The sequence below is a fragment of the Anomalospiza imberbis genome, chromosome 15 (genome assembly GCF_031753505.1).
Source record: "Anomalospiza imberbis isolate Cuckoo-Finch-1a 21T00152 chromosome 15, ASM3175350v1, whole genome shotgun sequence".
NCBI classification, from domain to species: Eukaryota; Metazoa; Chordata; class Aves; order Passeriformes; family Viduidae; genus Anomalospiza; species Anomalospiza imberbis.
The window spans coordinates 8,348,174-8,370,453 of NC_089695.1; the positions used below are offsets into that span (position 1 = coordinate 8,348,174).

At 38.9% G+C, this 22,280-nt stretch overlaps 1 protein-coding gene across 21 annotated transcripts in view; it reads left to right on the forward strand.

Moving 5' to 3' along the window:
- RAPGEF6 (Rap guanine nucleotide exchange factor 6) overlaps positions 1–22,280 on the forward strand; it is a 123,556-nt gene that overhangs the window by 83,130 nt on the left and 18,146 nt on the right. For 12 of the 21 annotated variants that reach the window (XR_011004300.1, XM_068205708.1, XM_068205698.1 and 9 more), the window contains 16 exons: positions 2,569–2,752; positions 3,575–3,711; positions 4,212–4,370; positions 4,588–4,740; positions 5,271–5,435; positions 6,316–6,423; positions 6,770–6,973; positions 7,654–7,762; positions 9,461–9,704; positions 10,296–10,453; positions 11,586–11,600; positions 14,258–14,498; positions 15,530–15,913; positions 18,094–18,305; positions 19,204–19,327; positions 21,691–21,714. Coding sequence is in view for 19 of the 21 variants with exons in the window: in XM_068205708.1 (XP_068061809.1) it covers positions 2,569–2,752; positions 3,575–3,711; positions 4,212–4,370; positions 4,588–4,740; positions 5,271–5,435; positions 6,316–6,423; positions 6,770–6,973; positions 7,654–7,762; positions 9,461–9,704; positions 10,296–10,453; positions 11,586–11,600; positions 14,258–14,498; positions 15,530–15,913; positions 18,094–18,305; positions 19,204–19,327; positions 21,691–21,714 (2,621 nt within the window). In the remaining 2 variants the exon portion in view is untranslated. The remainder of the gene's footprint in view (positions 1–2,568; positions 2,753–3,574; positions 3,712–4,211; positions 4,371–4,587; positions 4,741–5,270; positions 5,436–6,315; positions 6,424–6,769; positions 6,974–7,653; positions 7,763–9,460; positions 9,705–10,295; positions 10,454–11,585; positions 11,601–14,257; positions 14,499–15,529; positions 15,914–18,093; positions 18,306–19,203; positions 19,328–21,690; positions 21,715–22,280) is intronic. The other 9 variants (XM_068205699.1, XM_068205704.1, XM_068205717.1 and 6 more) reach the window with 3 other exon arrangements.

Consider the following 22,280-nt stretch of genomic DNA (forward strand, 5'->3'; position numbering starts at 1 on the left):
GTTAAGGCTTTGATATTAAAACAGATTATCTATAAAATATTTATCAAGGATGTGTATTTCAGTAGATACCCTTGTGTCATGGACCTGATTCTGGAAATCCATATCTGTGTGAGATTTGAGGATTGCAGCTTCAGGTTTCATTTTGTACATCAGTAGTTCACAAATGTTTGTGTTAGGATTGATTTTTATATTTGATAATGGAAACAGCTGGAGCATTGTGGTTGGGATGAGCAGCTACCTCTGCAGATGGCTTTAGGAGTGAAATCCTTCTTGTTCTTCCAGCACTGACCTGCCAGCATTCTGTCACCATCTGCAAAGAACCTTTGAAACACAGTTGGAGGACCTGCTCCTATTCCATAGTTTGATCAAAACGTAACTTATTTATCAAGAAAGGAGGTGATTTGTCTATTTTCCTATATAGGATATAAAAAATTTGGCAGAACCTGTAGCCTCAGTTTTTCTGGTTTAGCATGGGTGTATCAAAGTGAGGATTGGTGCTGCTGTTTGTCATAGCATGGAGAAGCTGGTATGAATTATGGCTGTTTAGATGAAGAAATGCTAGAAAAGTCCTCGAATAAATGCTGTACTGATCATGTGCTGCTGAGACTCTCCAAGTACAATTTGCGCTTGGGCTTAATTCCAAAACTGTTAATGTGAGCTACAGAAGCCAATAAAGTGATGTAATGTAAAACAGATTTAACCCTCTCTATATTGTTATCCTTCTCTGAAAGAAGTTGATTTTAAAAAATTGTTTAAGCTTTATTTATTAGGTTTGCTGGCTAATTATCAAAATGAGGACAAGCTCCAAGGCCCAAGATTATATTTAAACCTCAGTATTTTTCTTCTGGTGTAGGATGACAAAGCTGTTCCTCTGTGCAGGTATTGGGGCTCACATCAGCATGGAGTGTGTAGGGAGATGGAGCCAGTGCAGTCTGGTGAGATTAAATCACTTAAAATGAATATTGTTTTATGTGAGGCTATAAGAGCAGGAGAGAAGTGACCAAGTAAGGACCTTCTGGTGAAAATGAAGCACAAGCAGAAAATGCATAGTGGAATCAGGGACAAGTGTCCTGGGAGGAATATAGGAACGCTGCCCTAATGTAGGGTCGGGATCAGGAAGGGTAAGGCTCAGTTGGAGTTGGATTTGGCAAGGGATGTGACAAAAACCAGAAGGGCTTCTTACAGGTACATTAGTCAAAAAAAACCAAAACCCCAAAAAACCAGATAGAAATTGTGCTTCACTCCCCCAGTAAATAAGGCAGGAGAACTGATGACATGGAGAGGGCTTAGGCACTCAGCAGTTTTTGTCTCAGTTTTCACAGGTTGCTCTTCCCCCATCTCTCCACACTCTGAACATCAAGACAGGGACAAGGGGAACAAAGTCCTTGCCATGGGAAGAGAAGGTCGTGTTTGAGAGCATCTGAGGATCTGAACATGCACAAGTCCATGGGACCCAAGGCAGGGCACGGCAGGGTCCTGAGGGACTCGGCTGATGGAACTGTGGGTGCACTCCCCATCTGGCAGTCGTGGCAGTCATGTGAAGCCCCCAGAGACTGGAGAAAAGGGATTAAAGCCTCAGGGATACCTTAGTGCACTCTGTCAATACTTAAAGCAGATTTATTAGAAAGACTTTTTAACGTGTCCTGTAGTGACAAGGACAAAAGGTAGATGTAACTTGGGTACAGGGAGGAAAATCTTGCCTGTGAGGGTTTTGAGACACTGGTACAGGTTGTCTAGAGAAGCTGTGCCCTGCCCCATTACAGTGTTCAAATTCATCCTTTATTTTGGATTTCTTGTGAACATGCAGGGTACTTGATGCCTTAGCTCAGTGTTTTTGTAAAATCTCAAGGATTTCTTCAAAGTGAAAGTGAGTGTTGTAAATCTGCTCTTTTGAAAACAAATTCAATTTTCTGCAAGTTTCTATATAATTGCCTTATACTTTTCAGTGACACATCTTGTTGTTCAAATTTCTGAATTTAAACAGAAAAATGATTTGCATTCTGGCTTAAGCTTTAAAAAACAGTGACTGAACAACTACTCTGTAGAAGCTGAGAATTTGAAACTATTTTTTTCCCCCTTCCATCTGTTTGGAAATTTATTTTCATGCCATTACATCATTTAAACTGTACATAAGGAGTGAGTGCAAATGATTCCTATGTGATTCTGCTTTTTGTTACTGGTATTTTGTTCTCTTTGGCCATTGTCTTGTTTATCTGCTCAGGGTGATGTCTACGTTGCCGTCTATTGCTGACAGTAGAAATGTGTCCACAGGCATTGGTTAACCAATGATATTACTAAACTGTATTATTATTTTGCTAATACTATAGACTCAAATGGTGAAAAAACAAGGTCACATGAATTCACAAGAAAGAGAGAATAAATGCCGTAAAATGAGACTCTAGTAGATTTCAGCATGTTTTCCTCAGTGTTCAGAAAGGGAGCTTTTAGAGATTCTAGTTAGACTTGTTGGTCACAGAATTTAATTTTTTTTTTTATTAGCTACCTCAGGCCATAAATCATTGAACTGAGGACACTGAACTCTCTGTCTGATTGATGTTTTCTTTGTAGGCTACAGAAAGTGAGATGGGAGATGTTGATTTAGTGGGTCTTCCAGAAGCACCTGTAGACTCTGAAGATGAAGAAGAGGAGGAGGATGAAGATATTGACAGAACTTCTGATCCACTTCTAGGGCGAGATGTTGTCCGAGAGTGCCTTGAGAAAGAGCCTGCAGATAAAACTGATGATGACATTGGTGAGGAGGAAAAATACAGTAGTAAAATTTACATAGGGCTACTTCATATAACATCTGTATGAGAAGCATAGCCAAAAACTGTTTAATGAGTTAATGTTCAGTGTTTTTCTTAATAATTGAATGATGTCTCACTTTGCTCTGTTGATACTCTTGACTGAATGATGTCTTCTTCTCCTCTTGCTATCTGAGAGAGTATTTGTTCTGAGAATTGAAGTATTTTGAACAACAGTCTCTGTGATGCTCAAGATGTGAGGTTTTACAGTCATTGTATGCATTGATGTAATGGGACATGTAGCAAGGTAATTCTGACTGCCTGAAACTGTTGAAGTAGTTATTAAATAGCAAAGAGAACTTACTATTACTGAATATAGGTATACTTAACTGTAAGCTGCAAAACAGTTAACATGAAGATAATTTACTGCAGTGTTTAACTAGAAATTGGCATGAATTTCAATAGCAAAATTTGCTTTCTGCTGTACTTCAGATTGTGTCTCTGAACAGTGGAAAATCATTTCATGCTCCTTTCTAGCTTATAATTACTGCACCTAGGGGTATTTTTAATTTTTCTAAATGTTTGAAGCTGAAGTGCTTTTACTCTTAGCTAGACTGCTGCTCTGAGAGTCAATCAGAACACCAGCAAGGCTGTGGAGCTGAGTTCTGGCTGTTGATGACAAAGTGCACAAAGGCACTAATGGGAAGTGTAACACCACTGAACAATTTCAAATGAATTTAACTGAAATTTAATACACTTGTGAAGGGTAAGGAGGCCTTGGAAACCCTGAGCCTTGCAGTCACCATACCAATGTTTCCTTTGTCCAACAGAACAATTACTGGAATTCATGCATCAGCTCCCTGCCTTTGCGAACATGACCATGTCTGTGAGGAGAGAACTGTGCTCAGTGATGATATTTGAAGTCGTAGAGCAAGCAGGAGCCATCATACTTGAAGACGGCCAGGAAGTAAGTCCCTGCTCCCAGAAGAAGTTTTAAATCAGTAGTCAGGCTCCCACCATAGGTGCCCTGAATCACTGTCCTGAAATGTCTCTTCCTGCTTGGATCAAGACATCTGGAATGGCATTTGCTGTTCATCCCTCCAAGAAGGGGTGAGGTAGACTCATCTCTGGTAGTGACTAAATGGGTACCCAGAGAAAGAATGCTCATTCTCACTAAATGGTACAAATATATCATGGCAATTAGCCTTCTTACTAAGAAAGCAATCTGTTAATCAGTATTTCTCCCTTTAGAATCAGTTCTGAAGTGAATGAAGAAAGCTGAAAAACATTCCTGTTTCAGTCTCCCATCTCTTGTCTTACAGTGCAGTTTGGTGAATTAAATGTTGCAGAGATGTGGTGACAACAAACTGGAGGCTACAAGAATGAGCCTTTCTGAGATAAGAGCTTACAAAAGTTGTTAAATTAGCTTCACTTTTCAAATTTTTTTTTTTTTTTTGCTTTTTCTAGCTTGATTCTTGGTATGTTATTTTAAATGGCACAGTAGAAATCAGCTATCCTGATGGGAAGAGTGAGAGTCTCTGTATGGGAAATAGTTTTGGGATTACTCCCTCACTGGACAAACAGTACATGAATGGAGTGGTCAGAACCAAAGTAGATGATTGTCAGGTAAGGTTGCAATTCTATATAAGGATCTCTTATTTTTAAGCATCTAATAAAAGAAAACAGATTGGAACGGGTCCAGAGAAGGCTATAAAAGGTGCTCTGAGAGCTGGAGTCCTTCTGCTGTGGAGAGAGACTGGGAGAGTTTGGGTTGTTAAGCCTGGAGATGGGGATACATTCATATTTTAGATGTTTTAATCACTGTTGTTCTCCTTGGGGGCAGTTTGTGTGTATAGCCCAGCAAGACTACTGGAGGATTCTGAACCATGTGGAAAAAAACACTCACAAAGTGGAGGAAGAAGGAGAAATTGTGATGGTAAAGGAGCACAGGGAACTGGATCGCAGTGGAACCAGAAAAGGACACATAGTTATCAAGGTGCATTTCTTTCTATGCTTTCCATTAATCTAGTAAAATTTTATTTATTAGTAAATAAATACAATTTCAGTTTGAATCTAGTATACATACTCAGTTTTGTCTGTGTCAGCTCAAAAAACTTGATTGGAAGGAATGTGTATCATATACCAAATTTACTTCCATTTCTCCTTTAATAAAGTTACATACATTGTAACCTGATCAACACATACATTGAATTTTGTATTGGAAGCACCCTTTGGAGTATTTATGACCATTTTTTTGTAATCTGAAAGAGGAACTTAATCGGCTTACTAAAAATTAAAATTAAGGGATGTTACTAATTATTTTAGCCAGGTGTTACCTATGCAAATGTCAGGGCTGAGAGAAGCAGGAGGATCTGATTTAAACACGTTGGTGTGTTTTCTGCTGAGTTGGCCATAAATGAACTTTCTAAAGGGATTATACTGGTCACGTGGGTTTCTGTTGAATTACTCTTTAGGGAGAGGTAGTGATGAGAGATATCAGTTATTTTTTTCATTTGCTTTTTTAAGGCAACACCCGAGAGACTCATCATGCACTTAATAGAGGAACATTCTATTGTGGATCCAACCTACATTGAAGATTTTCTTTTAACGTACAGAACATTTCTAACAAGTCCCTTGGAAGTTGGAAATAAACTTTTGGAATGGTTCACAGTGGACAGCCTCAGGGATAAGGTTGGTTGGAGTCTGAGATTAATATTTCTGGTGAAAATATATTTAAATTGATCCCTTTTTGTATTGCTGCAAGCTAGGATAAATAAAACTAGGTTTTTCTCTAACTGGGTCCACATTCATGAAAAACCTTGATAGTCTGGAACTTGCATCATGCCAATTTGTTGATTCTTAGCCAGTGTTTTTATGTGTTCTAGCCTTGAGCTGAGGAAGTCCAACATACTGTCAAAACACTACAAGTTTTGTATAGGAAGTTGTGCACGGTCTGCGGTGGTTGCTGCTTCTCTTCTTTATTCTTCCCATGCTTTTCATTTTGGCAACTACTGGTTTTTAATAAAAGGAAAGATAAAGAGAACTGTGTCATCAAACAAAGGCAGAAATGGTATAATTTTAGAAGAGAAACTGCTATAGACTTAGATTATTTTTTATAATATAGGTGGATAATATAGTTATCAGACTGTCATGAAAAGTAGTGACTCTGTAGCACCTACAGAAGCAGTCTGAAGACTTGACTAAAATTTCTTAGAAGAAAGTTTTTATTATCACAACTAGAACTTCATTTAAAGAAATCATTAGGATGCTTTAGAAGGTAATTTTCATAAACAGTGTCAGGAAGGCTTAGCTGAAGATGAATTTATGCGCCAGTAGGTACTGGGTGATGTAGCCAATATTTTTTAGGTAAAGGGAAAAAGAAGATGATTTCAAGTGCAAATGTGTTTTTCCTATCAGGTACAGTAATCTGTTTTATATTCTTCTGCCACATCCAAGTATTCCTCTGTGTTTATGGATTAAAGCTCATGGGAGAAGAACCATAGGTACCTTTATATGTATATATATATATATATATACACACGCACACACATAATTTATTTTGTTTTTACAGGTTACCAGAGTAGTGTTACTGTGGGTGAACAATCATTTTAATGACTTTGAAGGAGATCCTGCCATGACTCGATTCCTGGAAGAATTTGAAAAGAACTTGGAAGATACGGTAGGAGCAAAAAAGAACATCACATTTTCTAGTACTACATACTTCAGTTTTCAAGTGTTATCAGTGCCTAACAGCTGTAGTCTCTAAGTGTAACAGTTAACAGGTGGCTTTTAACGTGGGACATATTTGTTCTTAAGTATAAATTAGATATAAAGGCCATATAAAGTAATACCTATGGCACTCACCTGGGAGTTTTTGCATTTCTGCAAAAGAGGACAAGGTTTATTTAGAAAGATCTGAAAATCTGGCATCAAAAATCTATTTTCTGGCACTCAGGGTATTTTTCATAATTGTTTTTCCTTTTCTGATAAACATTGCACTGCATTTTGTGTCTTCTGCGTTACAGAAAATGAAAGGCCATCTCAGATTGCTGAATATTGCCTGTGCTGCCAAAGCGAAATGGAGACAAATCACCCTGCAAAAACCTTCCAGAGATTCTCCCCTGTTCTTCAGCCTTCTTGGAGGCAGTGACAAGGGGTTTGGTATTTTTGTAGAGACTGTGGAGATAGGCAGTAAAGCCGCAGAAGCTGGACTTAAGCGTGGTGATCAGGTAAAAACAATTAAGTTAATTTAAAATATTCTGCTTCACCCACCTCTTGGCTGTTCTCAACAGAAATGTTATGCCGTGTACTGAAACCAAACCACTGGCAAGTGTGGGAATGCCACAGCTCAGCTTCCATTTTTGTCTGTTAAATGGGTTTCTATTAAATAGTGTTCAAAATATATAAAATATTTAAATATACCAAAAACAGAATTGGAAAAGAAACCAAGTTATGGTTATTTTTTGAAACTTTCTGATTGGAGATATGGTTACATTGAAACCATCTGATTGTTCTGTGGGATTGATTCTCACCTGATGTGTTTGATCCCAGCTCACTGAGGTAGGTGAAACAGTGACAGGTCACACTCAGTGAAAATCCAGCTTTTGAAGTGATATTAGTTCTGTGGCTCATGAGCCACCATTTCTAATTAATTGCAAGAATGTCATGTTATCATAGAAAATAAAGCATTTTTCAAGTAAAAATGGAAGTCCTGATTTATATACAGGATATAACTTCTCTGACATGATGAAAATATTTATTTTACATGGAATGTTTTCATTCTGTAGCTGCTGTAAAGCTGATATGGTAATTTCTGGGAAGTTCTTACTGTGCCTGTATTATCACCTTTGTATTTGTAAGTCTGTCAGACAGATGCTTTCCTAATAGTCTCAATTTTTATTTCTTAAAGATAATGGAAGTAAATGGACAGAATTTTGAGAATATTACCTTTGTAAAAGCTCTGGAAATCTTAAAGAATAACACACATCTCTCCATTACTGTAAAAACAAACATTTTTGGTGAGTAGACTTTATATATTATATATTTTTATGTGTGAAGGAAAACCTCCACTCCTTCTGGCTTTATAAGTGCAATAGGGTTCCACCTTTATTTTTTCCAACTTGCTCTTGAGGTGGGAAGTTGTGCAGAAGTCCCCTCATTGTGCCTCTGTTTGCTTGGATCAGTTCTCATGTGCCAAGGGCTGCATGTTGAGTGGCACAGAGCCAGCACAGGCAGCTCTTCAACTCCCTGAGAAACCCTCAGATGACTGTTTAAGCTGATTTAGTGTCCCTCCATGCAGTGGGGCTGAAACAAAGCCAGGGGATCTGGACCAAAATATTTTTGCCAAGAAACAGCAAAAATGTAAGACTGGGATTTTGTAAAACTTTTTTTAATGGCTGTAAGAATGAGAGGATAAATTACCTTTATAATTGAAAAGGGGATATAAAAAGTGGTATGGCATATAAATGTTGGTTTTTAATTGTCATCATGAATATAAACACCTAAATACCTCTTTAAAATCTCAGGCAAATCATCTGTTCTTTTTCCATAATCTTGTTCAGGCAACAGAATAACAAGAGCTACAGAAAGAAGGAGACTGTACACAGGATAGCTCCTTCCTCCATAGTTGTACCCATATCTTCTGATGGTTTTCTTCTCCTATTTCCTTCCTCCAGTTACCTGCCCTTGCTCACTATTGATTTTCTTTTCATTATTATACTATGTTTATCACTGTGCAGCTAAAAAGGTTCAATCCCTCAGCAGTTACTTATTGGCATAATGCAAAAAAAGCTTGAAGCAACCAGAGTCACCAGTAGTCCAGACTAATGTGAAATGACATGAAATGAAGCATCTCTATAACTGAGACAGTGATAGGTTCTAATCTCCTCCTGCTAGCTGATAGAATTTCAAGATGATTTCTCTGATAAATTTTAATGAATTAATATCTTGAAGCTTTTTTTCAACAGTGATACTTACTTTCCTGACTTTTTAATTGAGTGTTAAGTTTCTGACTATGAGCAATTCCTGTTGTTCTGTTCAAATCTATACTTTGAGAGCTTGTAGCCTTAGCTTTTATTATACAATGGAAATTTACCATTTAATTGGTCTTTCTGCCCAGAAAATTTTGGTTATTTTCCTCATAGGGCCAATCTGATTAATTTGCTTTGTTTTCAGTTCTTCGTTCTTCCAGTACCTCAATAGAAATTGAATTCAGTATTTCAATAGAAAATACTGAATTTCTGACTTGAAAGGTTTTCAAACGATTTTTAGAGGATCTTTAAAGAAGTAATTGTTGTTGACAAGACAATTTGAACTTTTTTTTCCACCTTATATATGTGGAAAGAAACAGAACAAAACCCCTATTATTTCCATGGAATTCTAGCTTGGAGAATGTCAGTGTGGGTTATAGACTAGCTTAGTTTCATACATGCAATAGGAAATCTGATGCAGCTCCTGTTCAGTAGTGTTAGTAGAGGCAAAGACAGTTTGGGAAATTATCAGTCTGTGTTGCAGTTACTCTTGAAGAGGCATGTGCACTCCATTACCTAAAAGATGCAAACAAAAGAGCCAATAAATGCATTCTGATTATTGCCCTGAATGCAGTGTTTATTCTCTCTGGGACATGAGAAGCAAAAGGTTTGAGGGAAAAAGAAGAATTCATTGTGAAGTTCTGAGTGTGCAAAGGTTACTCACAACAACTGTATCTTCTCTTACAGTGTTCAAGGAGCTGCTCTGTAGGATAGGACAGGAGAAGAATGGAATTCCACATATTCCAAAAATTGCAGAAAAGAAAAACAACCGTTATTCTATCCCAGATATGCCTGGAGATGTGGAACAGATGTTTCCTCGTGAAAAAGGAAACAAGAAAATGAAAGCAAACACTGTATCTGGTGGAAGAAACAGAATCAGGAAAATTTTAGACAAGACGCGTTTCAGCATCTTGCCTCCAAAACTGTTCAGGTTTGTCAGACTCTTTTGTCAAAAAGTAATGAATCCTTATTAGGTTGTGATACTTTAATCATAGAATGGTTGGAAAGGGATTGGGTTGAGAGGGAACTTAAATAACTTAAAGACTATCCCATTCCAGCCCCTCCCATGGCACCTTCCACTAGACCACATTGTTCCAAGGCCCATCCAGCCTGGCCTTGAACACTTCCAGGCATGGGGCAGCCACAGCTGCTCTGGGCATCCTGTCCCAGGGCCTCACCACCCTCACAGGGAGGAACTTCTCCCTAACATCTACCTAAAACCTACCCTCTTTCAGCCTCAGGCCATTAAGAGATACCAATTGCTTAGCATTTCTAGTCATTTATGTCCATGTTGCTTCTATTTTTAAAAAAATCATGGCACCTGCCCCATGAATGCAGAACAAGACCAAATATCTTTTCTCTCCTGATGAACACTTTCAAATCTTTTTCCCCATCTTGTTTTGAAGCCTGTCTACAGCATGTAGTTAAAACAGCTGAATACCATTATTATTCTTAGTATCATTCATCCCAAGGTGAATAGGAGGAGTTTAATGCAGATAACTGAAGCAGAACTGTTTTGCAGTGATGGCAGCGTGAGCCAGTCACAGGATGACAGCATCGTGGGGACACGGCAGTGCCGGCACAGCCTGGCCATCATGCCCATTCCAGGCACCCTTTCATCTAGTAGTCCTGACCTGCTGCAGCCCACAACCAGCATTCTGGATTTCTCTAACCCTTCAGGTAAATGGCAGCTTGAGGTTGATTTACAGGATGGTTAGCAAGGCAGCTGGGTCAGGGGGAATATTGCAACTGTACTCGCATCACTGGTGCTGAGTGCAGTTGCCTGTGCATCCTGTGGGCCTAACAGGTCCAAACTGGAGAGGTCCTGAAAATCCACACTGCCTGAACCTCTCTTGCCTACTTTTTTAGGTAATGTGAGACTTACTTATTTTTTATAAAGAAATGAATTTTGCCACTTCTGAGAGCCTTTAATTTACTTGGCTCTGGTGGAAGGAGATAGCCTTTGTTTGCCCCTGTCTCCTTTGCCATCTCTCCTCGGTGCTTTGACTTGTCCATCCTTCTATCTGACAGTTTATATTTCAAGGAGTATGGAGAGAATAGGACTGCCTTGGTACCGGCACAGTGATGTTCATGTTTCTTGTTTTACAAACATTATGTATACTCAACAGTATGTCTAAAATCCTAAAAAATGTTTTGAGATATGTGGTCTGGGCTTTCATTGCTGTTGCTGTAGGAATCCAGTTTTTGGAGTGGCTGCAGGAGGCATTTGTTGCAATATGCAGCTGCCTGTAAACATGTTCAGTCAGAATTTTTTTTTCTGTATTTTAAGTGTAAGTTCTGTACATAATGACATATTCTGTAAAGTGTTTTGTGACTGTGACTTACGTTTACATAAACTTGCAGATTTCCCCTTTAAAAGGGATGTGCACAGATATATCCTATCAGGTGCATAAATACCCATACCAAAAAAGTTCCCTTTTTGCTGCAATTTCAGATCCTTGCTGTCTGCATGAGAGCTACATGTTTTTCTAAAAATTTTTATTTCATACTATACAAGTTACTGCTTAATATGAAAAGGTGGTAACTAGTTCATCTTGGATAGAATCACAGAATGGTTTGTGTTGGAAAGGACCTTTAATGGTCATCTATTCCAACCCCCCTGCCATGGGCAGGGACATCTTCAGCTGCCTCACTTAGCTTTACTTTAAGCTTGCTATAACAAATATGCTGCCAGTTTGAATGTCAGAGAAAACCAAGTTATTTCTGACAGTGTACACTTGGTAAGTTTTGTAAGCATCTCAATCTTGATTTTGTGTTGATACGATTTTTTTTCTTTTTCTCCTGTCTGCAGCTGTTGGGTTTTACTGTAAGTATCCTCATGTAAAGCATCCTGCAGACCTTAATATTGCATGGCTTGCCTGTAAATTTAACACTATCAGATGTTGCACTGACATAGTTATTACTGTAGGTCATTGGATAGCCTTGTGCTCTGTAATTTTCCTTAAAACAAATCCATAGGTTCCTATACAGGCACAGTGCTGTGCTGAGGCCCAGATCTGCATTTTATTCCCATTTCTGCCCCCAGCACACTGAATGACTTCTTGCAGGTTCCTCTGCTTCTCTGTGGCCTTGCTTTAAAGGGATGAAGTTGCTTATATCTCTTTCACAGAACTGAAGTTTCAGAGGATAACAGTTTGAGATTTAGTTTGTTCTTCTGTTGTACTTCATAACTAAAATTCTATGCATGGCAACTTGAAATGTGCTTTGTATTGTCAAAATGAGCTGAATAATGCATAAAATTTTTAATTTAATAATTTATGTTTGCCTGCTTAAAAGCAAAGACTATGAAGACAGAAATGTGCCTGTAATTTTTCCCTTATCTGTCACAAGTTACATTGTTTTGTTTGCATGGGTTTGTTTTTTTTTGTTTGTTTATTGGTTTGTTTGTTCTTTTTTACTTTTTTCTCCCCAATTAAATTTCAGTTTTACACCTTGAGTTTGTTCTTGTTTTTAGGTATGTTGATACCAAAGTATAGATCTTTCCCTTCTTATGTTTCTTCATTATCACTTTTATGACAGGCACTTCTCTAATTATGCAATATGTCATTTCCACCACTTTCACTCTGAAATAAAGTACAAAATACTTCTTGTTTATATTGTCCCTATTCACATATATATTGAACTTCATATTCAGCTAGAACCCAGCTTCTGATGAGAATGTCCTGATGATGTTTTAATCATAATTATGAAACTGCTAGAGGAATTAGCTTTCAACTGGAATTTTTTTAACCCATGTTTTCTTCCATCATAAAATTTATTTACAGCTGATGTTGAGCCTTTCTTTTTTCCAATGGGTGGGACCTTTGGTGCTGGATCATAGATTACCTGCTTGCTTTTTACCTTGAAATTCCTTCTACTTGTGCCCATAACACATATAAATCCTGATGCAAGAAAAAGTAACCCCAAGGTCACTGCCCCCAGAGATCTTTGTTGCCTTCTTAAGCAGTGGATTTTGATGGAGGGAAATCAATGTATAGTCAGTAGGGTGAGCAGCATCTAAAACTGTAGTTTTAGCAGCTCAGAGAGCTGCTGCTGGGAGTGCCTGAAGGACCTGGATGCTCTGCCCAGCAGGATGACTCCCTGGGCTGGTTCCCCTTGGGCAGAGGGACACCTGGTCACCCCTGGTGCTCCAGGGCAGGTCATGTCCCAGTCCACAGTTTTGGCACTTAAGGGCTGGACAAATAGCAGTGAGAGAAGGGCAGGCCTCTTTGGGAGGCTGTAGCTTTAATGACAGCCCTTTCCTGCCCTCGCTGGAGATCTCTGATGCAGCAGTTACGGCACATCTGCCTCTGGTGTGGTTTTGGAGAGCGTCAGACTCTGAAGCCTTGGCTGAGGGCTCAGCAACATCCTCCCACCTTCTCAGGTCTGCCGAGAAGTTGTGAAGTTTTAGTCTTCAGGGAAGGGAAAATCTGGGCTTCCCTGTGCTTGAAATTACTGTGCATTTTGACTCCTGACAATTTTTTAAAAATCTGTTTTATTTTGAAAATCAAACTTTCTGTAAGAGCTAATAGATCAAGTTATTTGCAATCATCAAGCTGTGAATTAAACACGTTTCTGTAGATACTTATTTCCTGCTGTAGGCTGCCTCAGATAAAGCTCTTCTCTAATGCATTTATAATACATAAAATGTGCTATAAATAAGTACACCAGCCAAAGAATTAACTGCTGGCAGCAACTTAGTTCCTTCAGGGGAAAGAGTGAGGGTAAAAGCTCGCGGCTAGTTCTGGGAGCAACCAAATCTCCTTTCCTCTTCACATCCTTCCACCCCAAGCCCATCCATCCATACGTGGTGGCTTCCCATCCCTGGGAAGAGTGCCCTGGCACATGTGTGGATCTGGCTCTCACAGACACAAGAGAGCCAAAGAAGGAATGATGCTGCCAAAGTTTTTAAGACACGCTGTGGAGGAACGGTGCACAGTCTAGTTACATACCTGCATGTCTTGTACTTTGGCTGGGGTCATGGGATGGTAGAGTAATTGAGTTAGAAGAAGAGCAGAGAGAAGAGTCTTCTTTTTTCCTTACAAAGATGAAGAAAAACCCAGAGTATTTAAAATACTTTTTAAGCAGTTTTTTTTTTCCCCAGAAGCTGGTTGTTTTTGTTTCCTGATGATCAAATGGGACAGTAAATCATAGAATCACAGAATGGTTTGGCTTGCAATAAGATCATCTCGTTCCACCCCCTGCCTTCCACTAGACCAGGTGCTCCAAGCCCCATCCAGCCTGGTGTTGAGCACCTCCATGGATGGAGAATTCACAGCCTCTTTGGGCAGCCTGTGCCAGGGCCTCACCCACCTCACAGGGAAGAATTTGACCCTAATATCCAATTAAACCTTCCCTCCTTCAGCTTTAGCCAGTTCAACCTTGTTCTATCACACGCCCTTGTAAAATATCTCTCCAAGTGACCTTGTGTCTTTTCAGTGGAAAAGTACTTCACACATTAAAGGTGTTACACTCTTTTTTTAGATATTCCAGATCAAGTGATACGAGTTTTCAAAGCAGATCAGCAGAGCTGTTACATCATCATCAGCAAAGACACTACAGCAAAGGAGGTGGTGAGCCACGCTGTCCATGAGTTCAACCTGACAGGAGCCCCTGAGACTTACTCCCTGTGCGAGGTGTCCGTCAGCCCCGAGGGGGTCATCAAACAGCGGCGCCTCCCGGATCAGTTCTCCAAGCTGGCTGACAGGATTCAGCTCAATGGACGGTAAATGTTCCTTGTTTCGCTTGGGTTTTATTTGGCTTTCAGGATTGAAACTGTATGTTGGAAAAGATTGCCACGATAATTAAGCCTTACATCAGGGAGAGGTGTTTTAATTAAAATGGACGGGTATCTGTTGGAAGCACAAGCAAGTAAATGCCAGTAACTTACACTTGCCTCTGTTCTTTGGATCACCTTCCTCTTCTGCACCCAAAAATCCCTCCCTAAATCTACAGCAAGCTGGCTTGAAGGCAGCTAAATTTAGCAGATCAGGATAATGTATATAGTGGTTTACACTTGGAGAAAAAGGTTGTATTTGTTTTGACACTTCTCGCGTGTACTTGAGGATTAAAGAATACAATTAATTTCTTTCTCAGTGTCATGCTGCAGTGAACTGATACTAACCTGAGATAAATTCTTCCATTTTTAAGTAAACTGTTCTGAATGTTTCTGAATTGTTAAGTGCTTTGGTTTTATCTGATGACCTGACCCATACCAGAAGAAAGTTTATTAAACGAAAATATTCTGTAGATGTCTTTGCTAGGCAACAGAGGGAATTTATTAGTAATAAATTTTTGTGTATCTGAAAGCGATTTACCTGGGACCATGGAATGAATTTTCCAGATATATTTTCATTTCCTAAATACTCTGTGCCCCATGCAAATATTAGCGTGCCACAGTAAATTTATGGAAAAAAAAACACACAAAATTTGTGTAAGAAATGTAGAAATACATTAACAGGCGATTTCTCAGAACTAGTGTGTTTTTGAAATGCTATTTTCACTGCTGAATTTACAAATGGAAAAGGTGAACACTACAGCATATTAGAGTACAGTGTAAAAATATTAACACAGAGCTTTTGAAATGTTTATTTACTTAAGTAATGGTGCTATTTTACACAACTGAAGTACAAGGTTATGTTGTCCCTTCTTGTCTCTGTAATGCTCAGAGTGATTGGTATATTTCAACTTCTTTTGTGTTCACAAACCCTCTGAAGAACATCTCTAATGTGTTGTTGTTACTCAATTATTCTTCAGGTATTATCTGAAAAACAATATGGAAACAGAAACCTTATGCTCAGATGAGGATGCTCAAGAGCTACTCCGAGAGAGCCAAATTTCCCTCCTCCAGCTGAGCACCATTGAGGTGGCCACTCAGCTTTCCATGCGGGACTTTGAATTATTCCGCAACATCGAGCCAACGGAATACATTGATGACCTGTACAAGCTGGACTCCAAAACAGGGAATGCTCACCTGAAACAGTTTGAGGATGTCATAAATCAAGAGACCTTCTGGGTTGCCATGGAAATTTTAGCAGAACCCAACCAACTCAAAAGAATGAAGATTATTAAGCATTTCATTAAAATTGCTCTCCACTGTCGAGAATGCAAGAACTTCAATTCCATGTTTGCGGTGATAAGGTAAAATACTTCCCATTCCTCAGATCTAATTGGTGCTGTCACAGGCAATTCTGGTAATCCAAACAGAAAGGAAAGAAATGGGAATATCCTGAGCAGACTGCAGCTGGGGCTGGGTGGTTTTCCAAAGCCAGCCTGGTCAGAGGTGGATTGTCACCAGAGCCTCTGCACTGTCACCTCAGCATTTCAGTCCGGTTGCGGTGCTGGCTGTGACAGTCTCTTTTTCACTGGAACCTTGCAGGAAAAGAGAAGATGGGTACAAAGCACTGTTTGATTGATGAACTGCAGAAACCTGCCTGAGCACTGTGTCATTTGCTGTGACTTTGACACCCAATTTCCCTTCTTTTTGTCAGTCATTGTTATTTTTCCAGGGTGCACCAAGTCATATATGTGATGATGAGATTACTTTATTTCTTCCTTGCATTGTAAGGACTTCCTCAAATCAGTCTTGTTTTGGTTTCATTTTCCTTCTCATTCTTTCCTGTCATCTGCTTGCTTTTCTATTTTTTTCCCCTCTTCAGTTGCACATTTAAGCTTTCTCTTCTGATTTATACTGAATGCTGCTGCTTTAACAGCATGAGTTCATCATTTCCTGTATTTGCAATTATCTTACACCCAGCCTTTAGTGTAGGAAAAAAAAGACGCTGTGATTCATCAGACAAAGATCTGGATTTGTGCTGTATCCCAGCAGCATTATTGAAAACACCATTTTAAAATATTTTCTTCCATGTCTAACCAGTTCATCAAATGTATTGGCTTGTAGTTAGTCATTAAAGAATTAATGAATTTCTGTGAAGGGTACTGGACAGTCATCGAGACTTTGGCTGCTCATTATGCAGGAATACACACATGGATACTGATTCTAATTTTCATATTCTACTCCCTAATTTTTCATAGTTTTTTGTAGGTAAGGAAATTTCTCTTTCTGCTTCTCAACTAAGTCCAATCAAGTGATCTTTTGTCTGGGAAAAAGAAAAAGGCAAATAAGTTAGATTTTGTTTTACTGTTATTTCCAGAAGAATATTTTTTGTTAGCATATGGCACAGGGGTTCTCTTTCTTGCCTTGTCCTGCACAGCAGTTTGGTGCCATATGTCTCATGAAATAGGAAGATAACAATCCTAATGTAGCATGGAAAAGAGGAGCTGTGGGCTGGCATATGTTTGATTTTTTTTCATGTCAAAGAAGGCTTTGTTTGGCATAGCATGGAGAGAAATTTGTCTAAAAATTAACCCAAATACAAAATAAGATTTTGAAAAAAAAAAACTGAGAATAGCAAATTCAGTGATAGTGTGGCTCTGGATTTGCTAAGCAGTGCTGGAGCACATCCCTTTCCAGTTCCACAAAGGTGAGGACTTTGCAATTATTGCAGAATTCCTTGAGCATAGGTGGTGACAAATTATTATAGGGAGGGTGGATTTAATTTATTTAATGTTTTTATTTAATGGGGTGTTTTTGCATGCAGATAATTCGGGGTATATTTTTACTTAGTGGGAATGAGGGCACAGTGATAAGTTTTAGCATATCTGCTGCTTCCAGTTCCCAGTCAGTTGTTCATTTACAAATGATCTTGTCTGAAGCTCTGAAGTCAGAGAATCAAAGAATGGTTTGGGTTGGAAGAGACCTTAAAGAAAATCTCACTCCTACCCCCTGCTATGGGCTGGAACACCTTTCACTACACCAGGTTGCTCCAAGCCCCATCCAGCCTGTCCCTGAGCCCTTTAGGGATGGAGCCTCTCCGGGCAACTTGTGCTGGGGTCTCACCACCCTCATAAGGAAGAATTTCTTTCTAAAGTCTTGCCACTTCTGCTTGGGATGAGCTCTTGCACTGTTCTCATTTTCTGTGCAATCCATAGTTCACCTCATGCATCTTTTACCAATTTTTTTTTTTACCCTGGCATACAATTTTACAGGATTCTTAAACAGATTTCAGTCCCGTATTACAGAGATATTATTTTGGCAGTAATTTGAAGTTTGTACCTTGAGTAGTCATGGTTTTTACCAGTCCTGTTTAAACAGTAGAGGGTTATTGTGATGAACTTGATGCCTCATATTCACCCAGCTTCACCGTTAACCTTGGGAAAGCTGTTTTTAATCCTTAAAACAACCACCCCCAACCCTTCACTTCCTTCTGAAAGGTAATAATTCCACTCACAGCTAACAGTGAAACATTTCTGCTTTGCAGTGGGTTAAATCTTGCACCGGTAGCTCGTCTCAGAGGCACTTGGGAAAAGTTACCCAGCAAGTATGAAAAGCACCTCAGAGACCTTCAAGATCTTTTTGATCCATCTCGAAACATGGCAAAATATCGCAACATCCTCAGCAGCCAGAGCATGCAGCCTCCAATTATCCCACTTTTCCCTGTTGTCAAGAAAGATATCACATTTCTGCATGAAGGTAATGTCAAACAGAGAGGAGATAAATGAAGCATTGAATGTACTTCAGCCCTTTCTTCAGTGCTCTGTGGGTCCACGTGTCTAATGAAGCTGCCACCAGTAGGATGCTTTTGAGGGATCCTTTATAGGAGTAAAATAAAATAGAACTGGGAATGCCTAATGGAAGAGACTGGTCCTAGACAAAAATTAAAAATAAAACGTATATTTTTAATATTGTGAAAGCAATGCTGTAATCCTCCTCAGCTGTCCTAAGGTTTAGGGTGGAAGCGTAGGTGAGTGTGCTGTCTGGTAGCTACACTACTTCAAATATTTTCTCTTAAAAAAACTTGTTGCTGTAATGTTTCCAGGTTTTCATTCCATGTTGTGGCATGCACACAGTGATACACCTCCTACTCTTGCTTTCAACATTTTCAAGGGATTTTGTTTAAATGTTTCCATTTTGTTCCGTTTATACAAAGTCCTGTTCACAACTGGTTGAGGTGAACCATTTCCAAATATGCTTAATTCTTGGTTGTGATGGTTCAAAACTATTTGAACTTTTTTCCTAATGTGAATGTTATTAATGTGAATTCTGTATTTCTATTATTTTAACATTGTACAAATGGATTTGGGCATAGTTCACTTGTTCCTTTTTCCTCCTACTTATACTTGTTACTTTAGAACTCGATTAATAAAAGAATATAGGCTAGTCCAAGTGGGTTTGATTCCATTAGTGTTTTGAGAGAACATCCTCTTTTCTTGCTACTTTAATTAAAAAAAATTCTGTTGACTGGGGGACAGGGAAGGGAGAAGGGTAACAAGGGAAGAACTAGAAGCAGAAGAATATTTCTGAACAGTGGCTGTTCAGAAATATTTATTACTCCTTTTTTTTTCCTTATGTGTGTGTTTCAATTATGCAGGCAATGATTCTAAAGTGGATGGCCTGGTAAATTTTGAGAAACTCCGCATGATTGCCAAAGAAATCCGCCAAGTTGTCCGAATGACCTCTGCAAACATGGATCCAGCTGTGATGTTCAGACAAAGGTGTGCAATGGGAAGGGGTCTCAGTGTGGGGGGATCTGGGTCTCTGTGTGCATCAGCACGTTGGTATTTCATGGTGTACCTCATCATTGACATCTACCATCAAACCACAGCCTTTATCAAATTATGGCAAAACAATTGATACTTCCCAGACCTGCTTTGAATGTCTAATAAACCAATTTATTGCCTTTAAAAAGCACAGAAGAATAAGTTCTAATTTTAATGATACATATTTCTGCCAAATAAAATGTTAGTGTCAGTAGAGTTTTGAGAGAGGTATAATATTACAGGGTACATTATTTAGATATGAGAGAGAGATAAAAAGCACCTAAATCACTGATGTATAGATCTGAAATGCTGTTTCAAAACAAAACACCACTGATAACATATTAAGTTCAAACTAAATATTTTTAATTTGTTCTAAGCACAGCTTGTTCCACCTACATAATGTTTGATATGTTCAGGCTTCAGCAGGTGGAGGGTGTTTTCTTGGCTTATTTTTCTTATTTTTTTCTTTTTATCTTGATGCTGAATATCACCAGGCTTGGTGTTAACAAAGTGCAGAATAAAAGCAATGTAACTCCTAATCTGGTGCTGATTAGCTCCAGATTTTATTTAGTGGAAATGAATTATTTCCTGCATCTGTTTTCTTCCCACTGGCTGAACTGAAAGCATCAGTGGCTCTGTTGTGTCCATACAGGGTCCTGACCCTGTGGGTGTCTGTGGGGTGGGGGGTGGCCTTGCTCCTTGCACTGTCTGCCTCAAACTGATGGGCCAGACAAGCCCCCCCAGGGTGCAGTCTGGGTGGGGAGTTGGGTCATGGCTGAGTAGCCACGTGGCTCTGACTTCAGAAAATGACAAAATACTCTCCTGAGCTGCCCATACCTGTGTGCACCCCAGCAGAAGAGAACTCTCTGAACACCCCTGGTGGGAGTAGTGCAAGTAGGAGACACACTGGACAGTTTTGGGTGAAGTGTGCTTCATCCACTGGAAATTCCAGTTGCCTGTGCAGTTGTGATTCTCTGTGATGTGTGAATTCAGTTACGTCTGTGCAGTGGAAGGAAATGGGGCATGCAGGATGGGGAGCCTTTACAGAGCATGGAGATTTGGTTCCCTGTGGTATCCCAGTGGTCAGGATTCACAGAGGATCATCAATTCTGCCCGGTTTTTGTTTGCAAGGCTGGCTATCAGGAAAGATTTTTTTTTTCCAAGTGCAAGCATTTAAAGCCAGCCTGGAAGGGGCTCTGAGCAGCCTGGTCTAGTGGAAGGTGTACAGGGGGATGTAAGGGGATGAACTTCAGGGTCCCTCCTAACATGAACTGTTCTGTGATTCTGTGACTCTAAAAATGGCCCAGTCTGAGCCAAAAATAACAGATCCTTGTTAATGTTATTTTGTTTCAAGTGGAGATTCACTTTCATGTAGTTGGATTGGAATTGGTAAGATTTCAATTTTAGTATAAAATTGAAAAGTCAGTTACTGAGAAGTTGTGATTGCTTTTCAGAAACTTTAGCATTCACAGCTGAAGTTAGTCTATAAATAAATTTCCCTGATGGCCCATGCACTTCCTAAGACCTCTTGAAGTCTAATCATTAAATAAATTTAACAGTAAATAGTTGCCTTTAGTATGTTTTTCAGAATTACAGAACACATTTTAATGACTGTAATTTAAATTACACACACTGCCATAAACTGCTTAGGCATCTAATATTAGAGATAGTGCCAAAGATTAAAAGAAAATAATTCCATGTTTTCATGTCATTTATATTAATTTTCATTGTCTCTCACGTTTGATCTCTCAGTTTGTGTTATGAAGCATCAAATAAATGCTTTTGAAGATGAAAAAGCAACAAGAAAGATGTGTATTAGTGGTAACATGAGACTTGCTCACAAGGTCATTACCAATTACTGAGAGCGTCTAGGCTTTCAAGGTGTATTTGGCAACTGGCTTGTTTTCCAGCCAACAGTCAAGAGAAAACAGTATCATAAACTTGAATATTGATAGTGATGATTTTTCATACACTTTCAACAGGCAAAGAATAAATTAATCCCATTTTCTGCAATATGAATGAGTTGCACTTCATCAAATTTGAATTTGACTTACAGAAAATAAATTAATGCAAATTTGAATTTTTCAATTCATAGGTTAAACAAAAAACTGATAGATATTAAAGTATTTGTCAAGTCTTGCCCCTGCATTTCATGAAAACATTGTGTTATTGTTTGAGAAGAATGTGGCTGTATAGAGATTTTTCTTTTCTGTTCTTTCCTGTCTACATCTTTCCTTCCTGACTCTCAACTGTTTTATTTTTTTCCTGTGCTTTTCTGTTCAAATACATGCTTCAATGTATATGGCTCTTGCTTACAGGAAGAAGAGGTGGAGAAGTTTGGGGTAAGTGTAGAGCTGAATGCAACTAAGATAAATAAAGATTATGCAACTCTTAACATACTGCATCCTCCTCGTTAGTGCATGCATCTGAAATATAGCATGCATTTTATTAACCCTGCAATACATGTTTTTTTTGAAAACAGGAGTAAGGGGTTACAGCCAACATTTTACTGCAGCTATAAGGACTCTGAGTTGCTTTTCTGTAGTAGATAAGTTGTTTGAGTTTTGGCTTTGTGCATTAAAAAAAACCTTGCTGTGCAGTTATATTGGAAGGCAAAATATTGTGGGAAGTAAATGTAATAAGTAACTTGCCTTTTAACATGTTACAGAAAAATTGAAGCCATTCTGCATTTTCAACTATAAGAACACTTTGAATTGTGGTAATGATGTAGTAATTTCCTCCCTGAAATTTGTCTTCAGGCAACCTTCAAAGTATTTATTTTTAGCGTATGTTTAAAATATGTCTCACATTTCCTGCACCAAAATCCTCATTGATCCTACTGGGATTGTTGGTTGTGTGAGGTCTGGATCATGGAATGACTAAAGATGAGAGTTCTGATGTTGGCCAG